This window comes from Solenopsis invicta, chromosome 5, assembly GCF_016802725.1.
Source record: "Solenopsis invicta isolate M01_SB chromosome 5, UNIL_Sinv_3.0, whole genome shotgun sequence".
Taxonomy (NCBI): domain Eukaryota; kingdom Metazoa; phylum Arthropoda; class Insecta; order Hymenoptera; family Formicidae; genus Solenopsis; species Solenopsis invicta.
Genome location: NC_052668.1, coordinates 24,991,721 through 25,007,460, shown reverse-complemented (window position 1 = coordinate 25,007,460; position 15,740 = coordinate 24,991,721). Strand labels below are relative to the sequence as shown.

Genomic DNA, 15,740 nt, shown 5'->3' with positions numbered 1-15,740 from the left:
CGGTGAAAGAATAAAAGATCGATCGAAAGAAAACACACGTCGGCCGCTTGCCAACACTCTACCCATATTCCGCGTAGGCTTGAGAAATAAAATATTGTTACAACGTATACTTTCGATAAGCCCTCGCTTCCGCCCACGGCCCATGGAATTATAAAGTCATGCTTATACTACTTATCCGTTAATCTAAGTAACGGCAATAATAACGGAAGGAAAATCGATGCGATATTCGGTTCAATTTCTTATTAGCACGGGATAAATATATTAGCGACTTCTCAAAAGAGATATACGAGCACGCCGCCGGGCGAGTTTTATTGAAATATTAATAGTCGACCGTTGAGAGACTCGCGGTTTTCTGGTCAAAGTCCAGTATATCGAAATTTATTGCGAGACTGATAAACGGCAAAGGCGATATAACTCTTAACTGGGTTCATAAACCGCATGGCACAAAGGATCTCTGCTCCATTCGTTCCTCAACAGCGTTCAGCTAAAAGTGAATATTGTAAAGACGTAAAAACGAAAGATGTTCAATACGCACATACCGAGCATTACTCAAATTTCTCTTCGCTTCCCTTTCACCGTTATCCAAACGATTATATTTCACCGCGACCTTATTTTCAACGCATTGGCGATACAGTGTACACATTTCTAATACCGTATGCAAAATTCATAAACGTATCGCGCATTCAAAATGTGCGCTTTTAAATTCTAATTCTAATGAAAGCACAACTCGCACAATACGCCCCCTATATATTTTTCGCTCATTAAGCCGTTGTTAGTTTTGAGAAATAAATTGCATTGTCCGGCCACGAAAATGTGGGTAACATTGTTGCGCGACAAATATTTGTTCTTCGCTTCGCGGACACCTTTGCGCCCGAGAGAATGTGCGGTTTTTTTCCGCGCGTCCGACATCGCGAAATTGCGTTACATAACGCAATTTAGTATTTTCATACTGAAGAGAAACTCCGGGAGTTTGTGCCGAGACGAAATCGCGTGCCGCCACACGATAAACGATAAAGCTTTTCCTTTGGCAGAAAAATATATCACAATCAGAGTGGCAGCGATCGCCGGCCCGGAAAGCGAGCGATTGTCAGCGACGTAACATCGTTTCGTCCGTGATGCGTCGTTTCGCCGCAACGCGCTTAAAATTTTTATTTTCTCTTTAAAAAAACACACGTAAGGTATGCACGCGCACGTATCGCGCGATGTGACACGTCGACGATCGCCGAGTCACGTGGATTTCAATTCGCGAATATTGAATCGCGAAAAATGCGGACTCGAACGGAATCCGGAGTTACCGATTTCAAAAATCGGCGCGAATCGTAGAGACATGACATTCCGCGCCCCGTGGATGCGCCAAGCGCGAGACACAGCAGCACGAAAATCGCTCACGCGCTTCACATCCGTGACAAAGGGATGGAGGGCGCGAGTGGAGGATGCAAAGTGGGACCGGAGCGGGGATGAGAACGCGACAGAGAGCGAAGGAGATAAGTGGACTCTCAGAGGGGAGAGACAGGAAGAGAGAGAGAGAGAGAGAGAGAGAGAGAGAGAGAGGAGAGAGAGAGAGAGAGAGAGAGAGAGAGAGATCAGCGCAACCCTTCCCACTTCCGGTTTAAAATGCCACGAGACACTCCGTTGCGATGTATCACGCAATTCTTTCTTCTTCCCTTCCTCACTTCTTTCCTACCTGCCCAGTATATTCCATTCCCTGTGTCCTCACTTTTCATGATTCCCCGTGAAACGAGGGCTTACTCAACGAGGGCTTACTCAGCAAAGACTTCAAGGTACATACCTGCCTGCCTGCAGCAGGAAGCGTGCATTCGAGTGCAGGCGCGATGCGCCGCGGGGCGTACCTGCGCCGTGTCACGTCGACAATCGGCGAGCGGCCTCGGAATTTTTGATTATATAGCGCGCGAGAGAGATAGTCTCGGAAACGTGGAGTGTGTTTGTTCTCATACTCGCTTTATTCTTATTGCGCGAATTCGGATCTCGCGTTTCCCGAATGACGTCAGACTAAATTGCGCACGGTCCACGTGATAAAAAGATTGCACAGCTCCGCCCGTCGTGGGATGACCGATTTATTCAACGCCCTCACCTTTGTTTGCTCTTTACACAATCTATAGAATATTGAGCAACAGGAGGTACGTGGCCGGCGAACAGATATATTCCTGCAGGAATACATCGCCCGAAATGTGTGCACAGGAAAACGCTCTCCTCTCCTTTTCTCTCTCTCTCACACTCGCTCCGTGTTGACTTTCGCTTGTGTGGAATCCGAGTTATGAATGATGTTCAACGTTGCAATAACATCGGCGGACGCGGAGCGAGGGGGACGATAAGACGGAGAGTGGGAAAGCTATAATTCCCAACTTTTGCTCGCCTTTGTCCGAGGCGTAATGAATGCGGCTCCGCATAAAATTACGACGGAGAACGTCTTCTTGAGCGGCCGCCGCAAACGACACGGCACCGAATGCGAGCTGGACCGCAAGTCGATCTAAATGCGAGTCCCCGTTCACTTAACGCATTCAAGAAAAAAGTGTGCATTAAAACGCGGAGAGAAAGAGAGAAAGAGAGAGAGAGGGAGAGGGAGAGTGACATCGTGAAAACTTTGCGTCGTCACGAAATCCGCTTTTGATGAAATAGTTTGCATGAATCTACCGATTATGTTAATCGTTCCTTTCTTCGAAGGCACATAATTAGTTGCCCGTTCAACTGCTTTGGACTTTAGTTTCATTGCCAAAACGAATCGGCGACGCATACGCGAGTAATACCGCGTTATTGTATAAAATTGACAGTATTGAATCGAGAATGAGAGGAACAAAGCGCAGTGCGTACTGCGCGAACGGAGAGAAATATACAAAAGACGTATTGTAAACTGCTTAATCAAAATTACCAAGTAGCTTTGTAAAATATTTCAAGGCAAAATTTTCTTTGCATAATAATATATTATAATCATATATAAAATTTAACTTAAAATTTTCTTTGCATAATAATATATTATAATCATATATAAAATTTAACTTTATATGATTTTGTATTTTCTACATATATTATCTTTTGAAAATCAAGCTTTTATTTTTATTTTCTCATAAAACTTACGATTACATACTCTGAAAGTCATAATAATTGCATAAGATATCAGATTTCGAAGAATTTTATGAAAATTTTTTCTCCAATTAACATCTACTACCTACATTTTAATACATTAAAATTTTTAATATTTTTTTTAAATAAAAAATATAATTCATTATTCTTATTAAACTATGCAATAGAAAAATTTCAATTATTTCATAATATGTTGAATAATTTCATCAATAAGTATTTTAAATAGAATAAACGCCAAGTAGCGATAAATACATACAATACTTTATATAAAATGAAAACATTGATTCGAGAGGAAAAAGCACAAAAGCACATTAAGCTCATAACACACTACATATTGTGCACGAAGAAAATTTTCTCTTAAATCTTACAACTTACTATCCTGAAAATCATAGTACTCGTAAGACATTAAATTTAAAAGAATTTTATATAATTTTCTCTGATTAATAGCTACTACATACATTTTTAATTTCAACACAGTAAAACATAAAATTTTTAAATATAAAATGTGAATATGTTTATTAAAGTATGCAATAATGAAATTTTAAATATTTTAAAATACAGTGAATAGTTAAATAGTGTTTTAAATAAAATAAATGTCAAATATACATAAACAATATTTTATATAAATTTTACAATGCACTTTATAAATCGATCGGCACATTGTTTATATTGTAAACAACATGTAACGCTATATGTAAAGAAGAAATGGCGTATATATATGGTAAAGCTCATGATTCAGAAATCTTTCTCAAATCCTCCTAAGATAAGAGCGTATTTTACAAAAGACGATACATATAATATTAAATAGTGTAATATGATGGGTTGCCAAGTAGACAGTTGTTCTGAGCTTATCATTACACACGGTAAAATTTGTTGCAAATTTTGCAGTAAAGTATAATAAAAAATTCTTTTTGTGCGGACGCGAATCAAATCCGGATTGCGAATTGTTAAATATAAACTCTCCGTTCACATTATAAATTTATAAAAAGTACATGTCTGCTTTTGATGAACCTGCTTATGACTGAATATGAATGCAAAGAATTTCGGTTGACAAATGACAGTCACGATAAATATCCGAATCTCGATGTAAATTGATATAAATTGCGTATCACGAAAAACGGAAAAATAGAGGGAATCGATTTATTCTACGAATTACAATTTGGATCTTTGACTACACTTAACTGATTGATTAATTAATAATCCGCAATGTACATTTCGAATCTAACCGCGCCGTCCGCAATGCGTATAATGGTGTGCCACGAGCTTTAGGTAGCCTCATGAGTGATTCTAATGAATGTAACATCGATTATAAGCGTATTGTACAGTTAGTGGCCACGTTTCTGGTATCATTACAGTAAACCTCATTCATGTCAAACCGCTTTGAGTAAGTTTTTTATCGCGTTAACCATCCTGTCGCGCTTTCGCTGCCCGTGTCCCGTTCTATCTTTCAAACTGGAACGAACTCGGAGTCATCCGGGCATTCGTTTTCGTCGAAACGCCGCCGATTCGTTACGCGAGTTGCGCTTTCCATTAGCGATTATTAGATTGACTAGAGAGACCCGTACAATTCACTTAACGGAATAATCGTTGCAATAATAATCGTACATGCAATTGCGAACCGTGCTAATATTCCCGGCTGCAATATTCCTCAACACATAATATCTTTTCAAAGAATCAAATATGCAGTCTCGTCGTGTTAAATTAAGTTCTGTGACTGATGAAATAATGGAGATAAAAGAGATGCGATTCGAGCGTGTTGATAATGAGGTATCGATTATACTTTCGCGCTACGTGTTTAAAAGTTGCCGATAAATTAAGAAAATTTATTAATTTATCGCAATATATGCTGCGTAAATTTTTTTTAAACACGTTTCGATAAATGCGTTATCAGATTCCTGCGTTCAGGCAACTCCTTCACGGCGATAAACAATGTAACCGCGGAAAGAATTTCTCCCCTTGATTTTGCGGTTTGAATATTCATGTAATCACGTGATCAAATCGTATTATTCGTACAATCAGACGACATTAATTTATGTGTAATTAAAGTGCCATTAAAAATTTGTCTCTCTCTGCGGGAAGAATTTGTCCGGAAGCTTCCGCAGCTCGTTGCAGTTGCCATCCGATATTAATCAATTGGGTCAATTAAACTTTTATAAGAGTGCGAGGGAGCGGACGACTTGTCAGTGACGAGCGCACTCGGTACTTTTGTTCGCGCTACTTAAGGTAAGATTATATAAAATTATGAACCTAATTAATACCGGTTGTAAAATATTCCTCGATTTTTTAAGACGACGTCTCCTATTTTGTCAATTGGCTCGTTCGTTGATATTCAACAAGCACAAAAGCTTCCGATTTGCTGATAGCTCGATCCAATTTCGCAAAAATAGGCTGTACAAAAGAATACAACGCGGCAATTTATTCGCCACCTCGATTTGTCTGAATGAAGATTATGCACTGTACACAGCATTTTGCACTCTTGTGTTAAAATCGGTGTTAAAACCTTGTTGAAATTTTTCCGTTGAATTAAGATGGCTCCGAGTGTTAATATAACATAATGTGATTGCGTCATTTGAATATTTTAAATTGATTCAGAAGAAATTCAACATTTCCTACTGTTAAAACAACACGATTTACGTGAGTAAACGAGTAATGTAATTTTAAAACGTAACCTCTATAAATGAATAAGAAGTACTAAAGAAGTATTAATTTCATATAATTATAAATTTTATTATAAAATTATAATAATATATTATACATTTAATATGTTTTATTCAATCAAATTAATTATATTGAAGAAATACGTTTCTACAATTTATTTTCAAATTGTGTCAAAAAAAGCGTTATATTTTCTGCGTTAATTTTTTACGTAATATTTGCGTTACTTACAAGAAATGCATGCTAGACTTATAACATTTTTTGCTCAATTAGGAATCAATAAACATTCTCTAAAAATTCATAATACTTCAATGAAACATTTTTTTTTACAAGCATAAAGAACAGTAATTTGTTTCTTAAGTTCTTTATCGCGTCGTCGTAATATTTTGTTGAAAGCAACACGCTCGCCTGAGAAAAACATCGCAAAAATCTCGCGAGAATACCGTGCAAGGGTGATAATGATACAGTAATGGTTCGCGCTCCTCTCACGCATATACGGGGGTCTCGTGGTAGTATAATGGATCATAATGCACGCTGCCAGCGATGATCGGCCAAAGGACACGACGTGATTGCGTAGCTTGCTTACTCACGGTACTCTAAATGTATATACCTCGACGCGGTTTCTTCATAGCCGCTCGCGCGCTTTCATAAAAAAAAACTTCTCGCGGCGCAAAATAATCAATATGCCCTACATCTGCGTCGATACGCCTCAATGTGTGTCAATACGATACACCGGTGTCGAAACTGATGTAACGATATTCATTTATAAAAGGCCGACGCCGCATAAATCTGCCTGCGTGTGCGAACGCGAGACGCGGGCAGATTTATGCCGAGTGTATTCATAGACACAGATTGCGACGTAGATTAAAATCCGTAGTTACATCTCTCTCGCGGCACCTAAATTTTTATATTATTACTGTTTTTTATAAAATATGTGGAATATTTAATTAACTCTTCGCGTAAGGCGGGAACGAAACGGAAAGCGTAATTGGCGAACTTATATTATATTACCTCGGCGTATATGTAAAATGTAAATTTTTTTTTCGCAAAAAAACAAGTTCCGCAGCTTTCATTACATTTTTTTTTCTGAGCGGCAAAATATTACTGCTGTCCATTTAACTAATAAGCTGCCATTGTACGCGCGTTTCAAAACAGCCTCGGATACGGAGGCGAGGTAAAAATGGGGTCGAAGATGTACCCCCTTAAAATACAGGCTTCGTAAAATATATTTCAAGTGCATGCGCTCGTAACGTTCCGCCCTTGCTCGGGATAATTTCAAGAAGCATATAAAAATAGCGAATATACAGTCGCGTTAGGTCATACGCGCAACTGCGCGGAGCACAAGCGTTAGGTATACGAGCGCGGTATCGCATGATACGATCGAATGCATTAGAGCTATTAAATTCACGCTGGGCGACTCTACCAGATATCTCTTGATGCAACTCGGATAGCACCGGTATGATATGAACAGAGGGGAGGGGGAGAGAATTTTCGATACGCCGGCCTGTAATCGAATTTATACAAGAAAATCCCGCAATTACAGGAAAATCCCTCAACTTGCTATTAAGTCATCTTTATGTTGTAGCTTTTGTGCGACACAGTCCACGATGTGTATCCCGAGACAAGCTTGCTGCCGCCGGTGCCGTGTCCTTCGTGCCCGTGCCCTCTTTAAGCTCATGATTTATGCGCGCGTTTCGCCGCGGGACATTTTCTCGAGCGTGTTCTCATTTCCATACTTTGCACCGTTCACCGCGTACCACGGGCGCCCGAAATCGAATTCATATACAAAGTACGCGCCGCGCGAATTTGTTAATCATTAAGAAGGTGCGCGTGCTCGCGCATGCACCAACTACCAACGAAGTTTTCTCATCGTCGCGCGTTTTCAGAGGGCTGACGCCGCGTATCGCAACCGGACTGGGAGACGTGTCGCGACGAACGAGAGTGTTCTACTTAATGGAGTTAGTCGCCGAGCCTTCCCCGGAGGAGACGTCTTTGCTCGTCCGGAAATTGCGCGCGCTGCCGTTAAAAGTGTTTTCAAACAGCATTGTTAATTAAAGAAGCGAGCTGAATCGCACGGGGAGAGATTTCGAGGCTGTTTTCAAGCGGATGAATTATTAGGGTTAGCTTTACGTGTCGCGCTGCGATAAAAAGCGCAGGACCTTGATTAAAATTAAACGAATCCGTGTGTTATTCTGACGTTGCTCTTTTTTTGCGTCATGTATGCGGACGATTTAATGAAACAAGAAAAGATTAGAACGGAAGAGATAACAATGGATTTCACGGATGAAGAATGTCGCGTTCACTATCGCGAGGGATTTCGACGCCTGGCAGAAATTCTTCGTGCAATTTTATGCGGGACTAAGAAGATGAAACTGCAGTTACGTGTCGAAAGTGGCCACGAGTATCGTCGTTTCCGATTTATGTCACGTTACGACCTCTCGTAAACTACCTCCGACGCATCGTATGTGCGTACGCGTTAGGTAGATCGAGTGGGTGCAATCATAAATCGGCAAGTAATGAATAAAATAAGGATTTTGTTTCAGGGGATGTTAGCATTATGACAAAACTACGACGATGATACTGCTCCTATAGAAAATATACTTTTAATGTTACGTTAAGTTTATCGCCACTCTTAAACTGCTGAAACGGTGTCGAATATCATGTAACGGATAACGATTAATCGTAAGGTCAATCTACAATAGGTGTAGTGAGCTTCAAGCCGTAAAAAAATTGACTAATCACAGTCGAATGTGAGAAGAATAATAGACTATGATTAATCAATTTTCTTGCGGCTTAAAGCTTACTATATCTATAAGAGATTGACCCTTAAAGGTGTTCTACTTTCGGAACTTCAAAAAAAATCATTTTTTTTTAAATGTTATAATACTTCTCAAAAATCCAAAATATGTTTCCCAAAAGTTTTGTCGAAATGTGAAAGAATAAAAATTACAGGCACTTATGTTTATATTATTTATATTATTCAGTTCATACTATTTATATGTTTTATCTACACATCAAAACTTTAAACGCGTTTTTCTCGAAACCATGTTTTTATAAGCCGATTGGCACAGTATTTAAAAAAATATTGAATCAAAATTTACATATACGTATAAAATACACGTATGTTTATAATCCGAACTAGAATTATCGCAATAACTTCAGATTAACTATATTTTTACAGCTGTTAAAATTAAAAATATTTAGAAAAAATCGTTAACTATTTTTTACAGCTGCACCGTAATTACTAAAAATCTTTTCGATCTTCTTATTTCAGAATAGTAGCATTGCTGCAATTGTTTCAATCAATTTTTTTTCAACTGTTCCTTTAAAATTAGACACTAGAAAAAATAATTAAAAACTAGATGTAATAAAATTTATTTCTGTTCTTCAAACGTGGATAAATATGTGTTCAAAAACTTATATATACACGTAAAGAACAATTTTTTGCGGAAATACAGATTTCAAAATAATTATGTTAAACTATTCAAAAAATTGTATCGGATGTTTAACTTGATTGGGAATGTCGAAATTGTTTGCAACAACTTTATTATGCCTGGAAATCCTATATAAATTATTTTGAACCAACGTAAAATAATTTTCTAATCTGTAGCTAAAATTTTAAATACTGCAATGAAATTGTTCTTTCCATGTATGTAATAGTTTTTTTTTTAATTCCCAATATAGGCCATGTTTGCGCGTGATAGTAACAATAAAAATTGTTATAATAAAAAAAATAAATAAAAAACATGCCGCAACAGGTCATAGAAAATTGCATTTTATACAAGTAAAAACTTGTTTTGTCAAAAAAGATTAAAAATTGTTAAAGTTATCACGCTAAGACTTAATTGGAGGGGTGGATCTAAAAACAGTCTCAATAAAAGTCAATTTAAATAAATCAAAACAGTTAAAAAAAAATTCTTTTTACACAATAATAATCAAGTAAGTACGTTCTTTTTGTAGATATTAAATTGATTTGTTATCCTGTCAAGAAAATGGTTTTCAAAAATTAGTAATTTTTCATAAAGAAAATATGTAATAATCCCTTAACTATGTAAGAGTCCGATTGTTGCGAATTCGCATTCTATACGATTTCAGTAAATCGCGACGCATCTCCCACAGGAACGACCTATCGAGAACTATCTGTACATCGGTAAACCCTATCACAATTGACTGCGCAGACGGTATTTAGCGCCTGGTCGTCGGTCGTATCTACCGTCGCGTCTCCGCCTATTTGTCTCGTCGCACGACAACGAACTCGGCCGGAATTTCCCGTCTGTGCGGACGGAACGTAACATCGTACGATAAAGGCACTTGCGGTATGGCACCCTCGCAAAAGTCGTGGACTCTACCCCGGGGGACAATGCTCGGACCCAGTCAGTCCCTTCCGCTTCAGCGCGTCGTGTGCCTTCAGCGCCTGGCACGCACCTGTGTACGTACCACGTGCGTGCGTGTGTGTGTGTACCGGTTCCCGTTTCGCCGAAATGTGTCGGGAAATGGAATTTCTACGAAGGAACTTTGTGCACGTTCCCCTGTGAAGTGGCGCGGTCCGGATAACGTCGCCACGTGTACGAGCTGACGCATCTGAAATGTACATGCGAGCGATATCGCATGTACATGTCGTTGAATATGTCGTTGCGCTGGTATCAGACGACGTTACCGGTGTGGCTAGTTTTTCCATGTTACATTGAGAGAAGAAGCCGGGGAGAAAAAGGTTCGTCGGACCCCGGTCAAATCTACTGCGAACGTGCGTAATAGAAATTTCATTTTTCCTCATTCTCATGATTTGATACCGTTTCTCATACTCGCGAGCATAAAGTTCGTTTATTTGCGAGGAATTTCATGAACGAAATTTCTGCAAAGCATTTACGCGACGCATAAAGAAAGTAAACAGCCCGTTACGTACCTATTTCCTAAATAAAAATAAAACAATTATTTTGAAATTGAAAAAATTTTTTTTTATTTTGAAGTAGAATAAATACAGAGCGGAAATTGAAAAATAAGAAGTGAATAAGAAATATATTAAATAAAATGCAATTGGTGAAAATGTAATGAAAATACAATGAAAAGTAAACACGTTTCATTTTCTCGTTAAATCAATGTTTTTATCTAGCTTCGATAATTATGTATATTTCTCTTCTCTGTGAATTTGTATGTGTTATTTTTTTTTCTCCCCCAGCAAAACACATAATCACTGAGAATGCGGGATTTTTAGTTTACCGCGAATGCGCGTTTTACTATTTTTATAAATAACTTAAATGTTGAAATATGGGAAAAACTCGCAATCTCCAATTTATCTTAATATCGAGTTATATAGACGTGCAACTTTAATACGCACGTAATTACACATGCCATTTCCAGATAAAAGCTTGTAACAGGGCCAACGTTTAGCTCTACTTCAACGGTTTTTAAAATAAAAACCGACTAGGGGCGAGTAGTCGGTCGGGATTCGCTCGCATGAGAGATTTTTCCAACTTTGCCAGAAATCTTGACGAACACGAGTACCACTTTGACGTCTCTAAGATGTAATTACTGGCGAAGGAAACTTCTCGTCGTCTTTCCTAAGTCGCCTCTAAATCCGTTCGCGAGCGCGTACGACGCGTTCGACGAGTGATGCCGTATATGCGCCTGTATATCAAAATTTACGTGCACGCGTTAATTCACTTTGTCGCTTTAATTAAGGCTAATTAAATATTTCAATAGGGGAGAGGAGAGGGGGGGGAAGGCAAAATCGGAAGAGTATTCCATTATATCGAGCGGCGGACATTCCCGCCACCGCAGGCAAGTGTCGGCCGACGCCACCCTCGCCCTTTGAACCCTGTAATCGATGCGTTCGCAGCAATGATTCCGCGGTTATAACGTTAATGTGCGACAGACGGCGGCGATCTTATTTCGCGTGCGCCCGTAACCCCATCGGAAAACCCTCCCTCGCGAAGACCCTATCCAGAATGATGCTCGCGTGAAGAGCGCGGATGCAGCGGTCACGCGACCCTTCTCGAGATGTAGTCTCGCCTGTCTGACACAATGCTGACAGTTACTACTTCTCATCGACGATTCACGGAAACACGTACCTTTTTGGCTAAAGAAGACGAGCATTCCGCATGTATTTGGCTAAAGCTCATCGATTCAACTTTAGGTTCCTAACACGGACCTTCGTATTTTTCATTCCAATTTCATAGATACACTCTAATTCTGTGATTCCGTATCGATAGTAAGGGGGACGAAAAAGCGTGTTTTTAGGTACGATACAAAGATTTTCCTTTGATCTTTGTATATCGTATCGCAATCTGTACCGACATCAAAACGATCCCCTTTTCCATCCCCGTTCATTACTTAGTCATACTTAGTCATCTGGCTCAATCAATAGGCTATTATTAGTGGATAATTGACTTATCGAAAAAAAAAATGGGCATACCAGGCTCATGCAACCTCTGGGCTTTCATTTCGGATTACAATGGGGCGGTGGGGAACCCACGCAAGCACGCGTATCACGCATCGCTGATCGTCGGCGGCATAATTGCGTGTAAACGAATACGCAGGAACGCAGTTAATTGCACATTATTTCAGCGTGACGTGCGCGCACCCACGCATGCAAAAAAGTGTAATGAAAACCTCCGTAAGTAACATCGGTAACGTTCTTGCGGAATTTGGTTCCGAATCGAAAACTCATTCGTTTAAAATCGAGAAAATCGCAAATAACGTTCGCGACGATCTGTACGTATACAGCTGAGTAAATACTTTGTCTTTCATTGTACAAGAAACAATCCGCGCCAATTAAGAAATTTTTACGGATCGCGTCGCGCAGTAGGGAACAACTTTATCCCTTTAAAAGCGCCTAACGAGGTATGGGCGCAGGTGTACGCTCGAAGTTTCCTGGAATTCGGTAAGTAAATTATCAACGAAAAGCGGAAAGGTACACATTAACACGGGCGTTAAAAGTTAAGTGTCTTTTCTAATGCTAAACAGTTCGATGGGTTAATCCCAAAGTTAAACTGCGAATTTTCTTCGCATTCGCTTCGCAAAGCGCTTTTAAAGTACTGCGCAAGAAAGTAGAAAATCAGGAAGGAAAATCTCTCTCGCAGAGACGGAAAGTGTGTACAAATAAGGGGAAGATACAATCGTAATGTGCAACGGCGTATCTCTAATTTCCGAGAATATACCGCGCGCCGCGCGCCCGGGACCGTAATCCTTTCCCTCCGGAATTATCCAAGCAATTATTGTTTGCTCACCATTGCAAATAGTGCCCTACCGAAACGCAAGTTGACTCGCGAGTTGGCAGAAAGTTAAAAGTTTGCGCGCGATTAATATAATTATTTCTCAAGTTATCCCGCCCATTCGAACTTTGATTATGTCGATTTTAATTATCTTAATCAATGATATTTACGATGAGAGACAAAAGAGACTGGTCGGGGTAAATTAATTAATTAATTAAAAAATACGGTGGAAATGCATTAGTAATCTTTAAATAGTTATCCTCCCTCGCAAATTTCATCGAATTTATGTCATGACAAATGCAATCGAGGGCATTCGCGGATTTCTGTCTGGGTTCAAGGTGTACAGTCGTTTCTAAAATTAAATAAATTTGATCGCTGTAAAATAAATAGACATTGGGTGACAAATTCGAGTGAGGATGCCACGTCGACACCATCGGTGGGTGCAAAGTGGATCGACAATTATGCTTCACGGCCCATCAAGCTCGCCACGACGATGGGAAGCAGGGATGGCTAAGCTCCCGAAGCAGAATGTCGATGAATAAACGTAAAATTATGCACGGCGTGAACTAAGTGTGGAATTCTAATAATCAGTCGTGTGCTAAGCTTTATTGCTCACGTGTCGGTAGATGAGATTAATGGAATGTATGCCGATCATGTTATTTAGCATGCGCTTAATTATAACAAAACTAATTATATTGTATTATATATTACTGGTTGTATTGTACATCGCAAGCCGCACGGTTAAACTTTTCGTGAACACACACCCCGTGAGCCGAAACTCGGAAAGAGGGGAGGTATCCCAGCGTTGCCCGAGAGCGCGACGAAAAATTCAGGGTGCTCTATTTCTTAATTGTATTAGAAATTTAGCTCACACGCGTTTTTCCTCGCGGCGGGGAAACTGACACGGATGAAAACTTAACTTCAAAAACCAATTTTCCCCGTCAATCAGAAAGCGGAATCATGTCGATATCTTGTACCTTCCTCGCAGTAACGGCGAACATCGTTACCCTGAAACTTCCCGGAGGCGGAAGGTACAATCGCGACGAGTGCCGTGCGACAACTGCGAACTAACTGCATTCAAAGCGAAGTCGAAGCACATATGTCCTCCTACGTCGAGAAAGCGGGAAACTAGACGGGGGCCGAGTCAGTGGCCGCGCGGACATTCTCGGTATGTGTCGACGAGAGAAAGAGGGAGAGAGAGAGAGAGAGGGATGAAGGAAGAGAGGGAGGAAGAAATAGATAGATAGATGGACAGAGAAACAGACAGAAACGCATGAGAGCGAGACTCACCATCAGTAACTTGACCTTGTTAACCAAAGGGGACGTTGTAAGGAACTTGTTGACGGCCGTCAATATTTTCCCTTCCAACGTGGCAGCGCTTCCGGCGTCTTGTCCTCGCGAGCATCCGGGCCCGATGTCCGCCCCCTCGCCGGGACTGGGCAACAACTCCCGGCACTCGCCCGGCCCGAGATCCCTCTTCTTCAGCTCTCCCCGCGGGCCCTCGTGGCTCTGCTCTTCCCCTGTGCACCGCCGCACCCTCAACGATCGCGCTCAGCACGTGTCGGCATCAGAACAACCGGCGACCGGCTGGCTCGCGGGCGACCTCCGGAGCCTTTAGAGCATCCAGCGACTTCGCGTCCCGTCTCGTTCTCCGGAGAACTCCGGATGGGAAATTCGCTGACGAATTCTAGGTCGGCCAATCTCCACCGACCTCTGTGCCCCGCGGAAACTTCACGACCTCTCCGAGTGACGCACCTGCGTGTACCAAACAAAGCGAGACTGGTACCAGCTTTAATCGATTACTTATACTAACGGAGGATTAATCGACACGCCGAAGAAATTATGCTCTCGGATAATTGGTATCCGTAAGATTCAGCACGCGTAATGCGCAACGACGAAGCTTTTACGAATGATTCTTTCTCTCTCTCTCTCTCTCTTTCTCTCTTTTTCTTTATCTTCGAATAGCCGTCGCTGGAGAGATCACGTTGTCATAGTTTCGGACGATAAATTGCCGGTGGACTTGGACACAGAGTGACGATATAGTGTCGGTGCACGCGACGTCCGCCGCGAGCTTCCGGGTGGCTGTCACTCCTAGAGGTCCCGACAGTGGCGCGTTCTCGACGTGGACTGAAGTCCGGAACGGTCCAACGGATGCTGCGACTCGCTCCAGAGGCCGAAGAACGCGCGAGCGCGCGAGAGGAACGCGGCGTGCGAGATATGGAAGGGGGAGGAAGAGGGAGCGTTGGAGAGAGAGAGGGTGGCGGACGCGAGACGCGAGAGGGAGGATTCTCTCGTGGAAAATGGGGGAACGAGATTCTCTATCTCTCTCCCCTACCTTTTCACTCTTTCTTCCTCTACCTTTCTATATCTTTAGCTCCATCTCCATTCGACGAAGAAGAAGGTGCAGAGTGTGTTGCAGGAGGGTTGTAGGGTTCTCTCGGAGGCTCGCAGTTTCGACGCCACTAGTTGCTGGTAAAGCTTCGCAGATTTTCGCGCCCGATGCGACGCCAGCCACACCAACGTTCCCTATTTTCGCTCCCCCTTTCTCCCTATTTTTTTTTCCCTCCGTTTCCCCGAGATATCCGATGGGTTTATACGAGTTACAGGTTGGCCAGATCGACGGATGTTTTTGTAGATGTTATCGGGGAATTGATACCCTCATGAATCTGACATGATACAGAAAAACGGCAACGCTCAGATAGTGTATCGCCGGGTATTCCCGTGGGAAAACGAAAAACGTTAGAGCGAATTTGATTTATTTGTATCACCACGTGA

General features: G+C 41.2%; 1 protein-coding gene across 5 annotated transcripts in view; it reads right to left on the bottom strand.

The window, feature by feature from the left end:
- The window catches only part of LOC105195364 (neo-calmodulin), a 96,645-nt gene that overhangs the window by 66,386 nt on the left and 14,519 nt on the right, over window positions 1-15,740 (bottom strand). For 2 of the 5 annotated variants that reach the window (XM_039449286.1, XM_026131060.2), the window contains exon 1: window positions 14,256-15,121. The exons of 1 other annotated variant lie outside the window; for it this stretch is intronic. Coding sequence is in view for 2 of the 4 variants with exons in the window: in XM_026131060.2 (XP_025986845.1) it covers window positions 14,256-14,258 (3 nt within the window). In the remaining 2 variants the exon portion in view is untranslated. Of the gene's footprint in view, window positions 1-13,837; window positions 14,070-14,255; window positions 15,122-15,740 lie in introns of those variants that run through there. 2 more of the 5 variants (XM_026131059.2, XM_026131061.2) reach the window with 2 other exon arrangements.